The sequence below is a fragment of the Mytilus galloprovincialis genome, chromosome 3, assembly GCF_965363235.1.
Source record: "Mytilus galloprovincialis chromosome 3, xbMytGall1.hap1.1, whole genome shotgun sequence".
In the NCBI taxonomy this organism is placed as follows: Eukaryota; Metazoa; Mollusca; class Bivalvia; order Mytilida; family Mytilidae; genus Mytilus; species Mytilus galloprovincialis.
This window is the reverse complement of record NC_134840.1, coordinates 12,903,528-12,928,490: the sequence shown is the minus strand read 5'-3', so window position 1 is coordinate 12,928,490 and position 24,963 is coordinate 12,903,528. Positions and strand designations below refer to the sequence as shown.

The following is a 24,963-nucleotide window of genomic DNA, read 5'->3' as shown; positions in this document are numbered from 1 at the left end:
TCTGGTATTTGGTCATTTATTACTAAATATTGATGGAAACCAAACGGACTATAATATAGTTTCATACGAATAGAGACAAAATTGGCATAGAACATTAAATAGTTTGACAAACACACAAATGGAACAGTCAGTATGAACCTGACAGAAAGTATATTATCCATTATAATAGCTTGTTATTTTTGTTATATCTCCTCACGCCATGGAGTTTCCATTGCTCTTGGATTTATGTTTAGTCCTTTCTCCTTTTTGATAAAACTGATTAGTTCTTCTTTGCTCTCAAATATGTGAACACTAAACGGACTTCCACGGACATTATGGCCCGACCATTTAACAGTAATGACGTATGCTCCCGGTTCTTGTGGATCATACTGACACAGAATTGTTCTATCATTATGTTCCTCTCTTTCCATATCCACTTTAAATGCACCTGAAAGACACATATTCAATTTAAAACCTTATATTCGATCATGTTTTAGGTTTTACATTTAAATAACACATGGTTTGAGTAATTGTTGGTGTTTCAGATTTACAAAACATCGAATACTAATCCGCTATTTTGTGATGCCTTATTATAATGTATCAACGTATTTTGTAGTAGGACCACGGGTGTTTATAGCCTTTATATTCTATATACTAATTCAAAATATTTTGAAGAACTTACATCTAGGTCAAAACATTTTGATTGATTGCTATTTGCTTTCTTCTTGGAGCTCATAATATCACATCATTTCTAATTTTAAGCCGTTGCGTTCTGAACACTTAATTTTAGACACTCAGATTATGCTTGTTGGCTTTGCTCTATGAAAGGTTTATTCAAATAGATAACTAACCTCTCGGTCCTTTGATTCTAACCGCTAATTGTCCTGCTCCAGCACCAGACGTTTCCACAAGAAATCTACTTTGGTATGAATGAAGTATTCCATCTTCAATACCGGGACCGTAGACATGAACTTTCCGGGGATCAGGAGGTTCCCCAATCGGTATTTTGAACGGACTTCCTAAAATAAAATTCAACTTCAACATAGAGTTTGATTTGTAGTAAAATTTCATGCAAAATTCATTGAACAATGTGTAACCATTTTATTAGCGAATACATTCGAAGTATGACAAATGTGTTGGCAAAGTTTAATGAAAAACAACCCAAAAGTACAGACATTATCAAATGTGTAATACTGAATGCGATTTATAACCATTAGTCTACCTGCATTAGTCACTACCTTCCAGAGGTGCCTTGTTTTGCTTACACCAGAATTAGGTGGAGTTCGTGCTGACAAAACTCTAAATGTCTGTGTTATATTGTTATTTATGTTTAGACCGATGGTGTTGCATGTTCAAAGAGGACTTGTGATTTTAGATCGCACCCTTGATGTCTTTTTTTCTCTTTTTACATTAACGTAACATTTGTTCAAGCTTCTGATGCCGATGGTGTTGCATGTTCAAAGAGGACTTGTGATTTTAGATCGCACCCTTGATGTCTTTTTTTCTCTTTTTACATTAACCTAACATTTGTTCAAGCTTCTGATGCTTTATTCTTACCGGGCACATTTTCATGGTCATATTTGATTGCCAGTGTGTGATAAGCCGCCTCTGTAGGGAAAAACCTAATCAAATAATGGCCATTTCGTTGATCTATAACGTCACATCTTGCTGTATGAACTTGTCCCTGACACGATGCCGTAAGTTCACCTGAAATCAAATGCAGGCTAACATTTATGTATTAAAATGAATCATGAATATACAAAAAAAAACAATAGTTTACCTGAGATCACCTCGTTTGGGTAAGGTTCGTGTTTATCATTCTAGCGTTTTCAATGTAGTGTTTTTAATCTGTTGGGTTTTTTTCCTCGCGATTTGTCTTTTAGGCCATGATTTTGTCGGTTTGTCTTTTATATGTTAATTTTAACGCATTAGTAATTTAAAAAAAAGTACTTCACACGGCGCGTCGATTAATCGGTCATTTTGTCTTTTCTGTCTGATTTGTGAATACCACTACTATAAAAATTCAAACTAATAAGCATTATGCCTCTAGCACGATGAGTATACTAAACATAGTGGTGATGATCTGAAAGAGTTTTTGGATAATCAAAATTAATTGAAAAGTTTGACTGATGTACACCTATCTTTGACGTGTTTACCTATTATGTCTGTTTTCTTCAAACATTGTTGTCAATAAAAATGAACTTTAGGCGATTGTGATACAATTGAGAGATTTAGCTAGTTATAAAATCATGTTTAATCCGCCAATGTCTACATAAGAAAATGCCAATACTAAGTCAGGAATGTGATAGTTGGTATCAATTCGGTCACTGATCTTGCGGGTCAGCACGAGTTCATGTGTAAGTGCATTGTGGCCACTTCCTTTTATCATCAGTATTTGATGTGTTAACTTGTGATTCTTATTAAACAATTTGTTAAAAATTCCTCCACATACCTCCCTTAATGTTATCTTTTGAAGTAAATATGTTTATTTATGGGGCAGATTTTTCTCCCCACCTTTGCTATTCTTTGTCATTTATTCAATTGATATGATATTAGTTGATGTAATTTCGTATTAATTATGTTTTATTATTTCATATTAAATATGAACTTTTATGTCAAATGTTTTATTTTAATGATTTTGAGTAAATGACCTTTTATCGTCAGTTTAGTTTTTTTATCATATAGCAAATCTAGCTCAGACTCTGGCCTGTGTATAAATAGCATGTTTATGGTATATAGCTGTCTGTCTATAAATTAGATATGTCTTACCGTTACCAGCTTCTTCTGTATCTACAGTGACTTTAAGCTCCTGGCCTACATAACCTCCCTTTAAACCTTGACCGGAAACTTTCACCTTACTCCCAGCACCCTTCATTGTTGCTGATATTTTGTACGGTGTACCGCCAATTAAGTGTTCAGACCAATAAACATATATCAAATATGCACCTATCAAATGTTCAGTCAAAATGAAATCAAGTTCTAAATTGCATTTTCACAGTAAAAGAGAATATATAAATATATTAATTGTTTTCAGTTGTTAGGCTACATAATGATAACTTCATGAATCTGCATTATTTGATGAAACAGTCGAAACTTGTACAACATGTTAATTTATAAAGCAGTGTCTACTTGTACAATGTAACAGCGGTATACTAATGTTGCCTTTAGTGTGCATCTTCAGAAACCAGAAAAGTCGTCAGATCTGTATATTAAACGTTTCTGTCCTATCTCCTAAAGTGATATTTGACTGATTTTGGCAATTAGGGAAGTGGTATGGTTAAAAATGAGACAATAGAAAACATTCCGTTGCCACAAAATGTAAGACAATTAAAACTAAGGCTAGGTATGTTGGATTCGTTTGACAGGCGATAGCAGTAAACGTTTGCACCGTCACTGAACCCGGCCTTGCGGTCATCAAGATTTCGAGCACGATAATTGTTTTCGGATTCAAAATCAACCAATCAAAATACTGCATTTGATGTTTTGCGCACAATCTTTGTTCTCCAGGTATTGAGTTAAGCTTTATGACCAAGTGCTCAAGTCTAGCTTCGTTTAGTGTTCAAACGATGCATCTCCTTTTTTTTAAACTATGTTTGTGCATTTAAACAGGAGATACGACTTTTGAACATATGTTTATGCTATTATCCGTTTAATTGCATTTGAGACCGGCAAATCCCCTATTGAGGGTGACAACTCTTCAAATGCAGTACTGTTATTTCTTCATTTTAGTGGTATGACACATCTTACCATGAAGAAATAAATAGTACAGCCATAATTACCGACTTTTAAGACACAAAAATGCATCATTCAGTAAATCATTCGTTCTTACCTGGAAAAGGAGCTGTATAAGAGCACTGATAACGATCATATTTAAGTGGCTTGATTGATACTGATGGATCCATTTTTACACCTTTAGCAATTACTTTTGGTACACCTGATAAACAATAGTCATGATTTATCATATCTGTATGTGCTTGTAGGTGTGGTGTGTATGTAAAACCTTATATAACTATTATGATAGGTTCAGAAATTTGACAGAAAAAAAGTATAATGAAACATGATTTTGTACACATAATAGTAAATGCTGGTAGTTAAATTATATAATCTATTAATAGATCAATTCATCTATATAACTTACATCCAATATCGTTTCTTTATCTTTATAACAAATCCATCCTAAAGAGTTCTAACAAGCAAATTACTTATGTTTATACCTAAACAGACTTAACAAACCCAGGTTTATTTTCGATTAGTAGATGTATGACTATTGAACAGCGGTAAACTACTATTGCCTTTTTTTATATAAAAGTTTTCTTACCAGGACCAGCTTTTTTCCCGTTAATTAGAAATTCGGCCGGAACCGCTGCTCTGGCTTCCCTTAGTCCGCTCCCTGTTAATATAACCTTGGAATGGTCCACAGATAATATTGGTCCTGGACAATAGGCAATAATTGGCGATGAATCCAGTGGAATATCTGACCAGTATAAATGTATGTAGTGGTCACCTTCAAATATAAATAAGTTAAAGTTTCACTACATATCATTGTGCTCAAAATTTAAGATTGAACACTTCAACTTTTGCAGCTTTATAAGACGTTATTTTTTAAACAGTATGTTTGATCAAACTTCACTGTTCTCTTTTTAACCGATATTAATAATTCCAGAGTTTTGTGTTATAAAACAATCTTGTGTATTTCTCTGTTTTATAGCTGTCGCCTTATATGAAGACATTTTCTACTGCTTTGAATTCAGCATATTTGATTGCTGGTATGCCGTATCATGTCATAAGTTGAATATATCTATATTCATGTAATATATTTGTATATTTGGTAACACTTAATGATTTCTGAGTGTGTATATTGTTGGTACATACTAGTAATTCTTTTCATGCATTAAAAGTGAATCTCATACAATCCGTAGATTTTTCAATAATTAACATATTTGAAGCATACCTTCTTCTTTTGCTATAAAAGCAACTTCTATCTGGTCAGTATCTGGTTTTCTCAAATTAACTTTCAATTTTCCACTAGGCGATAAAACTTCGGCATTAAATGAGCCTATAAAACAATTTCATATATTATGAAGATAGCAAAACATTAATTTTTAAACCTTCATCAAATCATTCATTGTTACCTTTTCTTTTGTTCTTTAAGTTTGTGGTATCTGTTGTCCATTTTTAATGCTGTTATTTGTCTTATTTCTTTTGGACTTTTAGTTTTTGTTCTAAAATATTTATTTTACCTGTCATTTTATTTGATTTGATATAACCAAATATGACACATTGAGCATGTGTTTGTACCATGAGCAACATGGCGGGCAACACTAGTGAAACAGGTTTACATATACTTTTGGATCACTTGAGAACAACCAATGCACATCTGCATATTAGACACTAAGAGTAAACAAATTGTCATGTCGACACAATAAACAAATAAAGGAGACGTTGTGATTACGAAGTTGGTTTTGATAATGATAAATCATTCTAAGGTGAAATAGACGTAATACTTGATAAACTTACCAGAATAAAAATCACACACAACATGATGCTTTTTAGATCATTATGATGAACAATTATTCAACAAGTTTAAAGTGGGTAAAACAAAGCGATATGAAGTTGGTCTGGACAGACAGAGAATAAGACAGTTTGACTCATATATAATTAACAAACTGAGTTTACGGTTTATACATATAATAAATACCTATATTACCGTAGAACCGGAACAAAACAAGTAAAATTCTGGCATTCTTTTCTTCACTAAAGAGATCATACATACCTGGCCCTGCATCGGTTATGTCATAATGTAATCGTGTTTCCTGATTACAAACTAAAGCCAAATGTCCGTTCTCATCCATTAACTCTGTTAAATCATCCATTAAGCTTACTCGAGAGCGGTCTGTTATTTTTGTATGAAATGGACTCCCTATGAACCATAAAACAACAAACATTAGAGAATTTCCTGAGAATAGAATGCTCCACAATTGATATGCAATTTAACAAAGCTTTTGAACAATTTATTCAATTTCGAATAAATTCAGATGCAAACACTAGATAGTGTTGATCATGTCAGGCATTGTATATTTTGTCTTCATCTGATGTGTCACAGTTCATGGCATAGTATGTTTTCTATGTTCTTTAACAAAAAGATAGCTCCTTCTGACTATTACTTACACACTTTGAATTTCTGTTTATATGTATTTATTTCTAAATAAGAACGGCATGTCAATCATAAAAACTTTACAATAATATGTGTTTGTTCTAAATAATAAAACAGCTAAAAAGCAATACATTGAATCTGTCACAAACTATAGATATACAGTATGATCTTCCTTAGGTTTAAAGTGAAAAGAAAAAAATGTAGAGTTGCTTAGTCATTTGTTTTTTCTGTGGGGTGTTTTGTGTACTGTTGCTTGTCCTTCCGTCCTTTTTTTTATTGCCATGGTATTGTCAGATCGTAATCAAAATATTGAAAGATTTGGACATGTCAAGATTTAAAGGAGACGACATATCACCTATTAGTATGTAAAATTTGAGGAAGAGGGCATGTAAGCTATACATAGATTGGCAAGTAAAGTAAGGAAAGGTAGGGTGTACGCAAATAAGCAGCTCACAGTCAAAGATAATCAAACATACTGTAGACTCAAAGACATTTATTGGGCATTTTTTAATAAATTATCCATACCCAATATTTCTCTTTCGTTCCACATGACTTTAATTTTGTAAATACCAGCTCTTTCTGGAAGGTAAGAAAATTCTAAAGCTGTAGAACTTATTTCACGCCATCTGGTATCAATCTCCTTACCATTCCCTTTAAAAGAAAAAATATCGTAAGTGTTCATTTATATGAATGATATCTGGTGGAGTGAACTTCTTTTCCTAGATGTAGTTTCCAATGTTTACCTGTTTTGTTTGAATTAATAATTTCGTATTTATTCTTATAACTACATATGTTCTTAAAAGTTGTCTTAGAAGCAACTATCATGAGAGGGTAAATCATATTTCTAATTGAAGAATATTTTGTGCTTTGGGGGAAAAAATAGTTGTTCATATCTATATCTTTATCTCTTATTAATTTTATCAAAAACAACAACACCAAAATATAATTCAGAACGTTACAAGACGATTCTAGAAAAAACAGTCCTAAACAGGTCATACAGATTCTATTATACATATGTTATTTACTTACTTTCAACCAATACAGAAATGTTTCCTCCAATATCACCGGAATTAACCTGAAATTTGCATTCTTTTCCTTTTAATCCCCTGACGATACCCTCGCCTAGCACTGTTATCTGACCCGGATCTACTACATCCAAACTTTTTGGTGATCCTATTGATGATATATTGGATATAATTAAGCTTTTTAAACACAATACTAGTATATAGATATCAGAAGGTGTGGTATGAGTGCCAATGAAACAACTCTCCATCCAAGTCACAATGTATTTAACTATTTTATTTAGCTACAGCAACAATTATCCCTGGATTCGATATAAGTGTATTGATTCATACTATCTATTAGAAAAAGCATGAAATGATAAAATAATGTAAAAGCAATAAATATATGGTTTTAAAAAATGAAGAAAATAACAAAAATACCATGTGCAACTTCTTACGAGAACAATATACTCAAACTCTTCCTCTTTACCCTACAGAAAACAAAAACTATAAAATCGAGTAAAATAGGATCTGAAGATAACAGAAAAAGACGCAACATAAACCCTTCATATCTTATTAAACAACTAAAGCTTAGAAAACATTAAAAGTCTGAAAATATGAGAAGTAAGGAATTCAAAAAAAATATAATTGTCCTACATCTTCCCCATTTTATACATTACATTAGAAATAAGTGTAACACTGACAAAATTTGACCATTAAGACAATAACAATCAAAACCAAGGAGTAAATAATTGATACTGTAAAATCAAAAATGTGTATGCATTGACGAATATAATATGGTTCTGTAGGTTTGATTTGAAAATGTCTCTCATGGTATCTTGCTATCACCAGCCCAGTAGCCAGTACTCCGGTACTGGCATGAAAATACGGGTTTTTTGTGTTATTAAATTTGCTGTTACAAAATGTTAAAAAATATTATAAATTAAGGAATGTATCTCCCTCATGCAAAGCTCTGATTCCTTTCACGGATTTGGCTATACTTTTTTGGAACTTTTGGATTATAGCTCTACATCTTTTATATAAGCTTTGGAATTTACATATTTTGGCCACGAGCATCACTAAAGAGACATTATTTGTCGAAATGCGCATCTGGTGCAGAAAAATTGGTACCGTTAATGTTATTGTTGTAAGCCGTAATTATATCATACACTAACCATTAATGAAAGATAAGTATAAGAAATGTTTCATTGGTTGGGATATAACTTATAATAGCTCATATCATCGTTGATGGTTTGGCAAACCTGCATGTTCCTTTTGGTGTATCGCTAAATATTATAATCATTTAGACCCATAACGAATTTTACACAAACCAAAATGGGTTCATTCAAAATAAACATAGACAAGTAAATCATAACCGAAACTTTGAAGATTATTTTCATACTATTTTTTTATAAATAATTCAAAAACTAATCCCTCCTCAAAACCTAATCGTTCTATCATGAAAAGGGTCATATTTAGATACTGACAATCATCTAAGAACTGCATTTTTTTATTTCAGAAATAAAATGTATTTATTAATATCTAAGTGAGATATCTAAATTATCAATATTACGTTGAAAAATTAAATATAAGAAGCGTCAATTATAATTCTTCATCACAGATATCAATATGTACCTGCAATTTCCTGTCCGTTGAATTTGACGTAAACGAAATAAGTACCAGAGTCGCTTGGCTTAAATATAATTTGATATGAATCATTTTCTTCTTCGTCCGACTTCACTTCACATTTCACTTCTTTCCCAACATGGCGTACATCTGCGGTTACAGTTCCTTCACCAGCTTCGGAGCAGTTCACTAAAATTTAATGTATAATTTAATTTTGAAGACTACGAATGACTGTTTCTGATCAACCAAAGAATCAATTAACTACAAATGAATCAGTTTCTCTAATAATTTACTTTTAAAACAGCTATGCATATTACCTAGAAAATTAGCATGTTCCCCAGCTACTCCTTTGCTTGGTCCAGTTAACCATGCTTTTTGTGGATCATGAGCAACAAACACAACTGGACTGTTGCTTATCTCTTCGCCGTCAATGTATCCATGGATCTTCCATTCACCTGCGATGTGCAAATGAAATAGAAAATATCAGGATTTACGAAAGGTCATGCAAGGAAGCCATTCATCTGACACGGTTTATGTTCTTCTCATATATGTTATGATGGTATGATACTAAACCCCTAACGGGAAGGATTGTGCCTGATGTACATATGATGAAATCATAATCTTTCAGTCAGTTTAATTGAAGTCTGGAGCTGGCATGTCAGTTAACTGCTAGTAGTCTGTTGTTATTTATGTATTATTGTCATTTTGTTTATTTTCTTTGGTTACATCTTCTGACATCAGACTCGGACTTCTCTTGAACTGAATTTTAATGTACGTATTGTTATGCGTTTACTTTTCTACATTGGTTAGAGGTATAGGGGGAGGGTTGAGATCTCACAAACATGTTTAACCCCGCCGCATTTTTGCACCTGTCCCAAGTCAGGAGCCTCTGGCCTTTGTTAGTCTTGTATTATTTTAATTTTAGTTTCTTGTGTACAATTTGGAAATTAGTATGGCGTTCATTATCACTGAACTAGTATATATTTGTTTAGGGGCCAGCTGAAGGACGCCTCCGGCTGCGGGAATTTCTCGCTACATTGAAGACCTGTTGGTGACCTTCTGCTGTTGTTTTTTATTTGGTCGGGTTGTTGTCTCTTTGACACATTCCCCATTTCCATTCTCAATTTTATCGTATTTGAGAATTGAATACATGTGTTATACGTGTGTAAGCAAATCAAATATTCATATTATAACGTATGATGTATTCACAGTGTTAGAAGTTAGTATGAACTGCCTCATCCATAAACAGAAATTCCTCCAATTAGAGTTCTTTTGTTTGTTGTGTTCTTCCAATTGCTTATTTCTTTCTCTATTTTACATTTTGACATACGATAATTCCATTTAGATAAACCACTACTAAACATGTTAAAGTAATATATGTGTACAAATCTACTTGTTGTTATGTAAATATCGCGACAAACGTGAAGGCTCGAATTAACACTTGGTCTTAGATGAAACATACCAACATTTTTGGGTTGAAATATAGTTCGGTATATCCCATCTTCCTCTTGGCATTCCATGGTCTTCATATCACCATTTGGATTGTGTATTTCTATTGTCAATACACCTACGATTTTGTCTGCAGAATCAACCTAATTAGAAAAAGCAAACAAACCAAAATACCAAAGTCCGAGGACAATACAAAACCGAAAGTCCATTATCAAATGACAAAATCAAAAGCTCAAATAGTTATCAAAGGTGCCAGGATTATAATTTAGTATACTGCTGTTTAAAATTCATAAATCGATAGAGAAAAAACAAATCCGGGTTACAAACTAAAACTGAGGGAAACGTATCAAATATAAGAGAACTACGAAACAACAGAGACATAACACAGAAACGAACTATAACGTAACAATGACCATTTTCCTGACTTGGTACAGGGCATTTTACGAAAAAATGGTGGGTTGAACCTGGTTTTTTGGCATGCCAAACCTCCCGCTTTAATGGCAGTGTTAATTATAACATTAAAATGACAACATTACACGACAGGGTTACAATAATGAAACAGATAAATGGGAGAAAATATAGGACAGAGAAACAAACGAATAATAACCATCAAAAGGTAACAGTTTACGAAATATTTGTATGCGCTAGACGCGCAGTACGTCTATACAAAACTATGCTCAGATGTAAAAAGTTTGAAAGCCATAACAACTACAAAGTTGAAGATCGCCGAGGACCAAATGTTCCAAAAAGTTGTGAGGCCAGGGTTATCCGCCTGGGACAAAAACATCATTATTATAAAGAATAATACATAGTTTTGCAAACAGTAAATTTCATAAAATGACTATTTAATAGATATACATGATTAAACTTAAGTGGTGACTAGCTATAAACAACGTCAGTAACTAGAATCTATACTTTAAGACCATCATGTATTATTTATGATTTTGACACGAATTGTTTATCAACAAATTCTAAGTATCTTCCGATGAACCTTTTTAGAAAAAGGACGGAACATTACATGACATAACTATGGTTTCGTCGAATTTTCGCTTAGGCACCGTTAACGTTTTATACATTCTGAATGGCAGCTGAAGGTGAAGTTTGGTATATTGCTACTGAGGTGGGTAATCAAATTAAAATCGTCACGTTCTTTATAGATTCTGGTACTGAGATGACCGCTTATGTCAAATTTGAGTTATAAGTAAAACAATAGGGCAGAGGAAGACGTGTCTGTGTTTTTTTTTCAAATCAGAAAAGCTTGTATTGTTAATTGAAAGAACATTATTAATACATCTGAATCTGAAATTAAATGATCTTGTTTCTTTGGTTGTGAAAAGAGTTCGATGGAAATCTGACTCGTATGAAAACAAGAAAGTGTCCATAGTACACGGATGCCCAACTCGCACTATCATTTTACATATTCACTGGACCGTGAAATTGGGGTCAATACTTTAATTTGGCATTAAAATTAGAAAGATCATATCATAGTTAACATGTGTACTAAGTTTCAAGTTGATTGGACTTCAACTTCCTCAAAAACTACCTTGACCAAAAACTTTAACCTGAGCTTCACACTATCTTCTTTGTTCAGTGGACCATGAAATTGGGGTCAATACTTTAATTTGACATTACAATTAGAAAGATCATATCATAGGGAACATGTGTACTAAGTTTCAAGTTGATTGGACTTCAACTTCATCAAAAACTACCTTAACCAAAAACTTTAACCTGAGCTTCACACTATCTTCTTTGTTCAGTGGACCATGAAATTGGGGTCAATACTTTAATTTGACATTACAATTAGAAAGATCATATCATAGGGAACATGTGTATAAAGTTTCAAATTGATTGGACTTCAACTTCATCAAAAACTACCTCGACCAAAAACTTTAACCTGAAGCGGGACGAACGAACGGACGAACGGACGAACGAACGAACGAATGGAGGCACAGACCAGAAAACATAATGCCCCTCTACTACCGTAGGTGGGGCATAAAAAGAAGAGGTCGGCAAAGAGTGACGCACATGTCATTCCCATAAGAAAACCGTCTAGCTCCAAATGCAACAAATAGTTTGTCAATAAGAAACCCAAGCATATGCCGGTTGTAGAAGTACCGATAGTATCAAATGATCTAAACGACATCATCTATTAATGAAAGTTACAAAGCAGCTTACTTATCAAAATGATAGTATACGAACCTGTACCATACAAGTGGTAAGTCTAACAACTTAGCTTACCTGTAAGCTATTTTGTGATCCTACACGACATCTACTTTCTGTAGGAGTAATAAATCGTACTGTAGATAAGTCTTGTTTTACAGTAAACACTAACGGACATCCTACCAACTTTTTGTTGTTGTATGTGATATTCACCTAAAATAAAATGTGAATTGTTTAACCTGTTGTAGAAAGAATCTCAACAACAAATTGCAAAACGGATGAGCATTTATACATAGATATGCCATTACAATGTTCAAAAACTCAATATATATTTAATATAAATTTCAATCAGAACAGTTAAGGTAAAGAAATTATAGGCAGTCTTCTTCGAAAAAAACCGCCACCTTGTGAAAACAGAATAATATAAATAAGTCTATGTTAGGAAAATTAAGCACTAGAAACAACGTAGAGTTATTGTGTAAAGAGCAATGGCACAAATTAATATTTTACAGGAGATAACCCCATGTCAAGCATATCCTTTGCTCATAACATTGAATTATATGTTCGATAAGGTAAGTACAAATGTTGTTGTTTCAACGAACGAATCGTCAACGAGGTTTATTGGTCTTGCAATAATAGACATGTTTTATTCAATCTGATAGTGTTTTTGGCAGTATGTTTCTTTGTATAGTGTAATGATCTTACAAAATATTAAATGTATCCTTGAATTATATATGATGCATAAACAATTAATTAATATGTCGAGTGCATTGTAGAAAGATGTCACTATTAGAAGTGTACGGACCTAGCATATAACATAACTTTGTATGAAACTACCGGTATGTCCCTATAATAGCTTTACCCACCAAGCTATCATTTGCACTAGTACTAACATAGATAGAAAACATAAAGGTTTGATAAAACTTACATTGTATTCTCCAGCTTCCTTGGGTACAAATTTACACTCTGCATATTTCTCTTTCCATGCTGTATCACAATTGATTTGTTCGGATGATGGTCCAGCAATATCAACTTGTAGAAAGTCCTTTTTTAAATCCTTTTCATGGTAGAGTAGAGTAATTAAAGCCTACAAACAAAAATGATAAATGTTGTCGTCATTTTCGACAAACATAGTAGTTGACAGGTAGTTGGAAAGATTTAGTATCTGTATTGAAAGTCTTCAATATAAAGCATCATGTTAGGGAATTAACTTTTGTAGCCGTATGACATTTTAGCAAAGTTGATTGTAGTTCTCTATGTATTGATTATTTTGACTGTGTAGAGATATGCTCTATAAATAGTTTATAAGCTAACAGTCAGGAAACATGAAAACATTGGGTAGAAATTTGTAATGTAATGGTCTTTATTCCTATAAGGTGTCATTTGACAAGTTGAGGAAAAGGAAGTACTAGGTTAATCTTTGGATCAAAATTGTAAACAAAGGACAAACCTGTACTCCAGTTCTTATGTTATTTAAATCTGCCTTGATTCCGATCTTCTCTTCGTCCTTCTTTTTCGGGACAAGATGTTGAAATCGTGATATGTACGTCATCAAACTAAGATGGTCAACTTTAGGGTCTGCTATTTCTTCTGCTGTCAATAGTGGCTCTACACCTAAGTCTTTTCCACCGTCGATTGCTGTTGAGAAATAATGACAACAGTCCATTGAGGCTATAAACAAATGAACTTCATGTTCGATACTTAGTATATATGTTTTATTTATTTCTTAGACCAAATAATATAAAATAGGAAAAACGTTTGTTGAATTGTATGCATCAGCTTAGACTAAATATATATATTTAGTCTAAGCTGATGCATACAATTCAACAAACGTTTTTCCTATTTTATATTATTTGGTCTAAGAAATAAATAAAACATATATACTAAGTATCGAACATGAAGTTCATTTGTATATATATATACAAATATATCTTTATTTATGCAATAGTGAAAACAAATGCAAATACACTACACTACAGTAAACAAGAACTGAAAAAATAACCAATTGCTAACATTCGCTGTTGTACTTTCGTTTGATAAGTTTGAGCTTCTGCGTTAACCATATGATTAGGGATTTCCGTTTTAAATTTTTCTGGGAGTTCAGTATTTTTGTGATTTGAGTTTTTACAGACACACCTGTTTAATTTATGCAACTTAAATGCTGGCCTATCCTCGTTTGGTTTTTTTAACAATTGCTTGTTAAGATTCGTTGACATTTAAAAGATATACGTTTATGCAATTATCAACATCAATACCACCCTTTCATATATTGTAATGTTGGTAATAGATAAAACTCATTGAAAATGTATATATTTAAGACTCGGATAAGATATTACATCATTCAACAACAAGGGCGACAGACGTAATAAACAAACTATTTCAGTTTTATAGGATTCGTTCTTTTGATGGTGTGGCAAATTTTAATATTGCAGCCGTATCTAACCGAATCTATATTTTCTTTTAGGGAAAATGTTTAACAAAACGGCTTCTTCCTGTATTAGCCAATAACAGTGCATTAGAAATTGAATAAATACACGAATCACCAAGCTGATGAAGATTGAGTCTTCATCAGCAAAGTTATACATTGTACATGATATTTTATTAAAAGAACATAAACGGTATCAATGTTAATGCACTAGATGTGCATATCGACAATTAATACATTTTCAGTGTTACTGAAAACTAATCAAATTTAAAGTCCAACTCTGATACAATCGTTAAAGAGATGGAAAAAACAACAAAGAGGAAAATAGAAAACGAAACCTGGACAGTGAATCAGACCTATACAATTCCATTTGAAAAATTCTGGAAATCTTTGTTTGCATGTTTAATAGGAGTATTTTGGATTTGAACAACTGCAACATAACACATAGTTACACTTATAACGGTTACCTTGGCACTTTTGATGAGTTCTTTTACCTGTTCAGTTATCTAAAAAAAATTGATTAAATAGGAAATGTTTTATCTGTTAAGAGTATATGAGAGGGAAGAATGCAAAGTGAAAGATATCACAACTGTGAATGGTAACGAACAGTTTATGTATGTCTACCTTGATTTGCATACCTTTCTGACAATTGCTGACATGATCCTTCCTGTCCATATTCGGCCATCCTTCAATATGCCCACCCTGCGATGCTACGATTGCACACAAATTATAACCATCATTCCAGTCAGTCTGTAAACAGATATTATAGGGATGCACCTAGTGTAGAATTTATTAGGTTGTACCTGGAGTAACGTTTGTGGGATGTACTTGATATAGAGATTACAGGGGTGCCCTTTGTGTCGCTTTTATTGATTGTACTTGGTGTAAAGATTAAAGGATTGCACATTGTGTTAGGATTATAGCGATGTTTCTAGAATGCAGGCATTTGATGCATTTGTGTCAAGAGTATGTATAGGTGTACATTCGTGTCTACTTTGTAGTTGTGTATTCGTATGTACTTCGTCGTTGTACATTTGATATTTCAAGGCGCATTGGGTGAAGACCAGCAAGTCTGTTAAAAGGGATACTCGTAATCTTGGTGTACTTGGTTTGGGCTAAAAGTGTCTATAAATATATATTGTGCATTTGTTGTAAGCTGAAGGTGTCTGCTAAAAGAGATTTAACGGGATGCGCTTGTTGTAGGTTGGAGATTATTTTGTTTGGAAGAATAACGAATATCCGAATACGTTTATCGAGCAAACTTCGTGTACAGGCAAAGGGTATATATGAAGTCTAAGGATTTGCATCGTAAGCCAACTAAATGTTTATTGCTACTACGCAAACGCCAAAACATGGATTAATGTAGAATATCTGAATCTTAAAAATATGATGGAAACGTTAAGATTCTAAATATATATACAAAACTTAAAGATCGAGCAGGAACTTGGAACTTAAAAAAATGCGTTTGACTTTCCATATCTAGAGTCTGGATAAACGTGAGAGAAACACTTTCAAATAAATTATGCAAAACTGCTTGCACATTTTCAGCAAATAAAATTTCAACGTACCTCTAACATTACAACCTTATTTAAAAGAGGTGTAAATGTCACGGGCAATCATAAACCGGGTAAACCTGATTTTGACCATTTTCATGTTACGTCTAAGAATTATTGAATTTACCGTCAGGTTGGAAATTGTGGTAGTCTTCAACTGCTTGCAAACCCAGTTTAATGTAGCATAATAACCTGGTGAATTTGGTTTGACAAAATACGACAAGTAAGTCATGGCCGATAACTCGTCTAAAGCTGGATTGGCAAAATCTTCAGGGGAAATAACTCGTGGAATATTTAAATGATCTTTAGCTAATACCATCGCATCTCGACAGTTCTCTACTCTAAATATAAAATCATAATTAGCGATCAGAAAGTTGTTACAGAAAACGTGCATACAAAATTTGATAACTGATTCAGAAATACAGTGTTAAAAATCTTCAAGTATATATATATGTTTTGTGTTTTTGTTGTATTTTAAGTTGTTTTGTTCTATTTATTGGGTTTTTGTTTTCTGATGTATTTTTCTAAGAAACTGTCATGAGTACTTTTATATTCTTATTTCATAAATATAGTAATATATTAAAGGCTCAGTTTCATTTGTATACGGTTATTAAAACTGCATGTCTAGTTTTTGTACCCGTTTTGTGTGTTGTGTTATTGGATATGTTTTCCTTGTGAATACAGTAATACATATATGTGTAAATAATTTTGCTCCTCAATCTCCGTCTTAGTATTAGCTCAGATGGAAAAAAAAATCAAAAAAAGGTAATTGGAGATCATCTGATTTGATATGATATAGCGCCGATTTTAAAAAAATTTCATTCTTTCGTTTGCGCCGATTTCATTTTTTCAATTGCGCCGATTTTATATTTGCTACTAATTAGATTTATAGGCCTTTTTCCACCTCCCTGTTGTGAGCGGGGGACAACAGTATATACATGTTATGATTGACAGTTCATTACATTTGTACAAGTGGCTAACGGAAGAGGTCTATAATGATAAATGAAAAATAACATAACTTGGATGGAGAGTTGTCTCATTGACACTCATACCATATCGTCTTATATCTATTCACCTGTAATTTACCTGTAATTTATCTGTAAAAAAAATCAGTGCAAATGCAAGACGCCGGATTTGATGATACAGCTAGGTACTTACTTATTTTGTTTGTTCAACTGACGCCACTGCGGTGATATTCCTGGTTTTAAGTTATCAATTAAAGCACTAAAATATAGTACAATACATTTCTTTCTTATTATCATATTTCTCATTATCATTAGAAAGAACATTGATTTATACTATTAAGCTTGGTAAAAAAAAGGCATTTAATTGAGTGTACCATCGCATAAAATATCGGAAAGATCGTACCAAGAGTGCAATCAACATAATCAACATCATAAGACATATAAAACAATGGTTGGAAGATATTAGTGAAAAAGGTTCTTCTTTAACTTCGACGGTTTTAAAATCCGGTGTTGGGTCACATATATGAAGATAAAACACCATAAAATAGAAGATCGAAACATTTAATACTGAATTTGATTAAAAAAAAGTGGTGGTACAACCTATAACAATAACATGAGCTATATTTTAGACTTCCTATAAATTTCTTAAATTGTAGTGTACGTGTAAGAAGGATAAACAACTTACTGTAAAGCTATTCCATCGTTCCAATCCGTTGTGAAGTTGTTGACACGGACGCCAGGTATTGACACTCGAAACCAGTTCATCATCAGCTGTTTCGGAGGAGACTTTGTCTTCCGAGTAGAAATCTGATATCGCATAACAAGGTGCCATGTTAATCCCAAAATTAATTTTAAGTTACCGTTAACTATATCTTCATTTCCTGAAAGATACATCAACAGTCTTTCATATCGAATAATCATAAGGACATTTTTTGCAGCCACAAATTAGTCCATTCTCCAGAATATGCATGTGATATTTGTATCTTTTTGTTAGGCAGACTTTAATCATAGAACCATATAATTCAATTATTGATAGTTTTGCTTGCTTAACGTCCAGTGGCAAATATGTCATGCAAATTCAGAAAGAGGAAAATTTAACAATTACAACAATAAGTAGATCGACCAGATTAAAGACTTGAAAATATGGACAGCCATTGGAAATTACGGAGTGTTCGGAACGCAAAGAAATATTGTCTTGCTACATGCTACATGTGTATCCCTAAAAGAATTGTTGCAAGGTGTATTTACCACCCATGACGATGATATAAAGAACTTTTTTTTTTATTTTGTGAATGAGCAAACTTCCCCAAACATGGGCTAGTAGTGTAACGGAACAACATAAGACGAAACTATATAAATCAGTTGGAAAAGATCGGCCTTTAAAAAACACAAACAAAGCTAACAAAAAGACAAAACAACATAACATACTGATCAAAAAGTACTCACAGTTATCAAAAGTCTGAAATGCATGTTCACTCAGTTTTAAAAAACAAAGGGTACCAAAACAACTACGGTAATGTATTAAATGACATTATACTATAACTATTCAATTATACTCACTTGCTGATTGGTAATGCGTCTAATTGAATGTTATTATGAACTTCATTTATTTTGAAAAATCAGATGTTTCGGGTTTTTTTTTTAATAATCAAAATGAATTATTATTTTTGTTTTTCAATCTGATAAAACTCTATCAGACTGAGTGTTTATTATAACTTTTAAAAATATTTAGTTGTTCGTGAATATAAGCATGATTGATAAGCCAATGCATTTCTTCTTCTTCCAAGTAAGGAACCGAATTCATAATGAATGTGTATGGTCCCGCGAAAACTTAGCGCATTGCCGGGCAAGGCAGCAAGTTCTCTCAAAGTTATATTCATTTAAAACATTCGCCAATTTATCGAGTCAGCTGATGTTGTTTTAGCTGGAAGTTGGTTCCAATCCCTGATGGTCTTTGTAAAGAATGACTGTCCATACGTTTCAGTTTTTGTTCTTTCTTGGTAAAAGCGGCCTATACCTCTGGTCCGGCTGTCATTGGGTCTTAGATATTGTTGTCTATCTATATCAATAAGCCCGTGATGGATTTCAAATAGCATACATAGTATGTTGGTTTTTCTACGTTCTTCCAGGCTTTCCCACTGTAATTGTTTCACCATGTGTGTTACACAGCCAGGTGTTCGATCTGAGTAGTTATTATGAACAAATCTTGCTGCTCTTTTTTTGAATGAGTCCAATGATTTAATCTTTTTTTTGGGCTCGATGGATCCCAAACTGTGCAGGCATATTCCACTGAAGGTCTTACCATGGCTGTATGCTGCTGCTTTTACTGGTTTTGTGCTTTTATATTTCTTCGGATGAATCCTAATATTTTATTTCATTTGCCTACAATATTGTCAATGTGTCTATCCCAAGGTAGGTTGTTGCTGATTGTTACGCCTAAGTATTTGCTTGCATCAACATTGTCTAGTGTATGTCCGTGGAGTTTGTATCTCTCACTTCCTTGTTCTTCTGAGTTATTCTTATAACTATGCATTTTTTGGCTTTAAAACTCATTTGCCATTTATTCTCCCATTCTTCCAATGATTTTAAGTCTTTTTGCAAAAGGTCGCTGTCTGCCTGGCTGTTTACTGTTCTAAAAAGTAGGCTATTGTCTGCAAATAATTTTGTTTCAGATGATGTTGATGTTTCTGGCATGTCATTTATGTAGGTCAGAAACAATAGCGGTCCAAGAACTGTAACTTGTGGGACGCCTGAAAGTACCGGGACTTGAGAAGAGACAGCTCCTTCTAATATTACGCTCCGCATTCTGTTTTCCAGGAATGATTGAATCCATTTTGTAGTTTTAGGGTTTACTGCATAAACTTTTAGTTTATGTAAAAGGCGGTGGTGCGGTACTTTGTCGAATGCCTTTGCAAATTCAAGATGTATGATGTCGACTTGGGATCCTTTTTCCAGTTTTTTAGCGCTGTCGTTGATTGTTATTATAAGTTGCGATTCGCATGATCGTTTTTTTCGAAATCCATGCTGTGCGTTGGTAAGTATGTTGCATTTGTCAAAATTGTCCTTAATACTGCTGTTTTCCAAGACCTTACATGCGATGGAGGTTAATGATACTAGTCTTTAGTTGGAAGTTAAATATCTTTCATCTTTCTTGAATAGAGGTACAACGTTAGCATCTCTCTAATCTTGTGGGACTTCTCCGGTGTTAAGGGATGTTTGGTACAGATCTGTTAGAAAAGGAGCGAGTTGGTCTGCCGATGTTTTCAGGATGAAGGATGGAATTGAGTCTGGACCAATTGAGTAGCTTTGTGTGGTTTAATGTTTTTGAGTAGTTTTTATACTCCCTTAGTGCTGATTTTGATGTCATCCATGGAATATGGGCTCTTTCCTTTGTTGGGAAAGTTATTTAGATTTACCTTTGTGAATACTGACTGGAATTGATCATTGAGTATCTCAGCTTTTGCTTTTATTGTTGCTTTGCAGAAATCCCAATTTATTCTTTAATGGTGCTACACCTGTCCATTCTTGACCTTTGCTCTTTATATATGACCAGAATTTCTTCGAGTTGTCTTAGTAATTGGTGCTTACTTCTTCTATATATTTTTTGTTGGCTTGCCTGACTTCCCATTGCGTTTCCTGTTTGAGTCTCTTATATCTATCCATGTCTCTTTTCTTTTTCGTTTTCCTGGCCTTCTAGTGGGCTTTATTTTTTTTATTTATTCAAAACTTGTGATTTATTTCAAACCAAACAAGTTTCTTTGAGGTCCGTGTTCTTTGTAACTGTCTTAACATACTTTTAGATATTTGGATGATATTTTGGCTCTCAATAATGACGACTTCAGTATGTATATTAATGAAATTTATCCTGTTGAACTTACTTTAAATAAAGCTAATACTAACAATGACCACTGCCCTTTTCTCGATCTTGATATCTATATCACTAATGGAAAGCTGAATACTAAAATTTATGATAAAAGGGATGATTTTTCATTTCCTATCGTTAATTATCCGTTTTTAGATGGCGACGTTCCCTTGTCACCATCTTACGGTGTTCATATATCTCAACTTGTACGATTCGCTCGTGTATGTAACAATGTTTTAGATTTTAACGAGAGAAATTTATGTATTACTGAAAAATTATTACACCAGGGTTTTCGATATCACAAACTAGTCAAAACATTTACTAAATTTTATCATCGGTATAAAGACATCATTCGTAAATATAGCTCAACATGCAGACTTCTAATACGTTCAGGTATTTCACATCCAATTTTTTATGGTAATATTCTTTATAAAGCACAAAGGTGTCAGTATTCACCTCAGAAACTTACAAAACCTTTGAATAGACTTATTAAGAAGGGATATAATTACGATACTGTTGTCAAGTCATTAAAGATTGCATATTTTGGCGTTAATATTGAGTCACTGATAAGGTCTTTGCATCGGAACTAAACACATTTATTCTAAAAACAGTTGTTGGCATGACACGGGTTATGTTCTTCTCATATATGTTATGATGGTATGATACTAAACCCCTAACGGGAAGGATTGTGCCTGATGTTCATATGATGAAATCATAATCTTTCAGTCAGTTTAATTGAAGTCTGGAGCTGGCATGTCAGTTAACTGCTAGTAGTCTGTTGTTATTTATGTATTATTGTCATTTTGTTTATTTTCTTTGGTTACACCTTCTGACATCAGACTCGGATTTCTCTTGAACTGAATTTTAATGTGCGTATTGTTATGCATTTACTTTACTACATTGGTTAGAGGTATAGGGGGAGGGTTGAGATCTCACAAACATGTTTAACCCCGCCGCATTTTTGCGCCTGTCCCAAGTCAGGAGCCTCTGGCCTTTGTTAGTCTTGTATTATTTTAATTTTAGTTTCTTGTGTACAATTTGGAAATTAGTATGGCGTTCATTATCACTGAACTAGTATATATTTGTTTAGGGGCCAGCTGAGGGACGCCTCCGGGTGCGGGAATTTCTCGCTACATTGAAGACCTGTTGGTGACCCTCTGCTGTTGTTTTTTATTTGGTCGGGTTGTTGTCTCTTTGACACATTCCCCATTTCCATTCTCAATTTTATTTCACTTGTATGTTTGTCCATCTGATGAGTTAAGCCTTTTTCAACTGATTTTTATAGTTCGTTCTTATGTTGTACTGTTTTACCACTGTCCCAGGTTAGGGGAGGGTTGGGATCCCGCTAACATGTTTAACCCCGCCACATTATTTATGAATGTGCCTGTCCCAAGTCAGGAGCCTGTAATTCAGTGGTTGTCGTTTATTTATGTGTTACATATTTGATTTTCGTTCATTTTTTTTACATAAATAAGGCCGTTAGTTTTCTCGTTTGAATTGTTTTACATTGTCTTATCGGAACCTTTAATAGCTGACTATACGTTATGGGCTTTGCTCATTGTTGAAGGCCGTACGGTGACCTATAGTTGTTTATGTCTGTGTCATTTTGGTCTTTTGTTGATAGTTGTCTCATTGGCAATCATACCACATCTTCTTTTTTATAATTTCAGTCATGATTTATCTTTAATCATTTAAGGTGGCGGGGACAGTTTGACTTTTTTTGTTTTATTAGCAACTTTAAATGTATTTTTAATAATTAAAAAACGCAAAAACAACACACAAAAAAAGCAGTAGACTTAATATGCTCTGAAGACCTGAAAATATTATGTCATATTACTTTGCCTTAACTGTTGAGTTCTTCTTAAGAAGGGATATAATTACGATACTGTTGTCAAGTCATTAAAGATTGCATATTTTGGCGTTAATATTGAGTCACTGATAAGGTCTTTGCATCGGAACTAAACACATTATTTTTTAAAAACAGTTGTTGGCATGACACGGGTTATGTTCTTCTCATATATGTTATGATGGTATGATACTAAACCCCTAACGGGAAGGATTGTGCCTGATGTTCATATGATGAAATCATAATCTTTCAGTCAGTTTAATTGAAGTCTGGAGCTGGCATGTCAGTTAACTGCTAGTAGTCTGTTGTTATTTATGTATTATTGTCATTTTGTTTATTTTCTTTGGTTACATCTTCTGACATCAGACTCGGATTTCTCTTGAACTGAATTTTAATGTGCGTATTGTTATGCGTTTACTTTACTACATTGGTTGGAGGTATAGGGGGAGGGTTGAGATCTCACAAACATGTTTCACCCCGCCGCATTTTTGCGCCTGTCCCAAGTCAGGAGCCTCTGGCCTTTGTTAGTCTTGTATTATTTTAATTTTAGTTTCTTGTGTACAATTTGGAAATTAGTATGGCGTTCATTATCACTGGACTAGTATATATTTGTTTAGGGGCCAGCTGAAGGACGCCTCCGGGTGCGGGAATTTCTCGCTACATTGGAGACCTGTTGGTGACCCTTTGCTGTTGTTTTTTATTTGGTCGGGTTGTTGTCTCTTTGACACATTCCCCATTTCCATTCTCAATTTTATTCCGCTATATTTTTATAGTCTGTCTTCCATATAGGCGAGTGACATTTTCAGAAAAGACGCTTAGTTAGTGACTAATATAGCTGTGTGTCAGATAGGTGCATTAAAAAAATTTTAAGGTCTGAATGTCACTCGCCTCCTACATGGAAATACTTCTTTTATTGATATTTTCGTACCTTGAAAAAAAAAGTACCACCCTTGCCTGGACAATAAAATAGTTTATCAATGATGACATTATTATGACACATGGATTGATACAGATTTTAAACGGGTACTTGTCGTTTTTGTGGTCATTAAATTTTATCAGATACTGGTTTTTCCTGAGGGTTAAGACATGTTTTTAAATGACTCTACATGTAGATTATTTACCCTTATCTTATCGCTTGTGATAGTAAGTAAACATTCCGACCAGTTGTTCAATACTGAGGTATTTTGATAGAGACATTTTACCTGTATTTCAGGTGTGCATTAAATTTTAACCATAAATTATTTAAGTATTTTCTGTGTAGTAGAAAGTGTGAAAATCAAATAATCGTAACATTTATTGATCACTTGACTTGTTTTACAAACTGCCGAATATACTTTTATTAGTACTTAAATGTAAATGTAGGTTGTCAACATTTACTTAGGGCTGATATGCTTGTTAAATTTAGGTTTTTAGAGAACTTTTTTGGTTATTTTACTTCTAAATTACATATAGAACGCTGAAAATGTAAAACTATTTTAATCAATAAAATTTTTAAATACACCAAACAATAAAGAAAAAAGTAGAAACGTTTTACTTATAATTAAAATTGAATCCCTACCTATATTGACTAGTTTAATATTGTCCTCAGTAATAGCTTTACATGCTAGTGCTACATTTTGTATCATTTGAATCCGTGTCGTCGGCTTTGCATAAACCTTTCCAATTTTCTTTAATTGTAGGGATTCTACTAATGCCACTAAGTTAACTCCATCACAAAAGTCTGTTCCAAGATCACTAACAGAACGGTTACTAACTCTTAGTTCTTCGTTTACCCAGTTTGTAAAAGTATTTTTCTGAATTTCTATCCATTTTGTTTCCCTGTCATTAGTGTTGCTACTCATAATTTTACACCGATGTTTTAATTATCAGTTATTGATCAACAGAAGAAGTCTTGTCACATGTCTAGTTTCATTTTATCTGCCTTAGGTTTTTAATATTTATAA

General features: G+C 33.3%; 1 protein-coding gene across 1 annotated transcript; it reads right to left on the bottom strand.

Moving 5' to 3' along the window:
• LOC143067215 (filamin-B-like) lies at positions 1-24,963 on the bottom strand. Its single transcript, XM_076240316.1, has 21 exons — positions 24,579-24,963; positions 17,998-18,193; positions 17,506-17,571; positions 16,475-16,688; positions 15,433-15,544; positions 13,820-14,007; positions 13,298-13,456; positions 12,448-12,582; positions 10,223-10,352; positions 9,078-9,215; positions 8,770-8,949; positions 7,163-7,306; positions 6,659-6,784; positions 5,753-5,899; positions 4,931-5,035; positions 4,298-4,483; positions 3,809-3,913; positions 2,749-2,925; positions 1,537-1,686; positions 831-998; positions 1-427 (listed from the first exon to the last, which is right to left on the bottom strand). Exons 1-21 carry the CDS (start codon positions 24,859-24,861, stop codon positions 183-185), a joined length of 3,354 nt encoding a protein of 1,117 aa, XP_076096431.1. The 5' UTR covers positions 24,862-24,963; the 3' UTR covers positions 1-182.

Coding starts and splice junctions, on each gene's coding strand:
- LOC143067215 (XM_076240316.1), bottom strand. CDS start 24,861: ATGAGTAGCAACACTAATGACAGGGAAACAAAATGGATAGAAATTCAG. Junction 15,545..16,474: donor CCACAATTTCCAACCTGACG/GTAAATTCAATA, acceptor ATCTGTTTACAG/ACTGACTGGAATGATGGTTA. Junction 1,687..2,748: donor TACAGAAGAAGCTGGTAACG/GTAAGACATATC, acceptor ATTTGATTTCAG/GTGAACTTACGGCATCGTGT.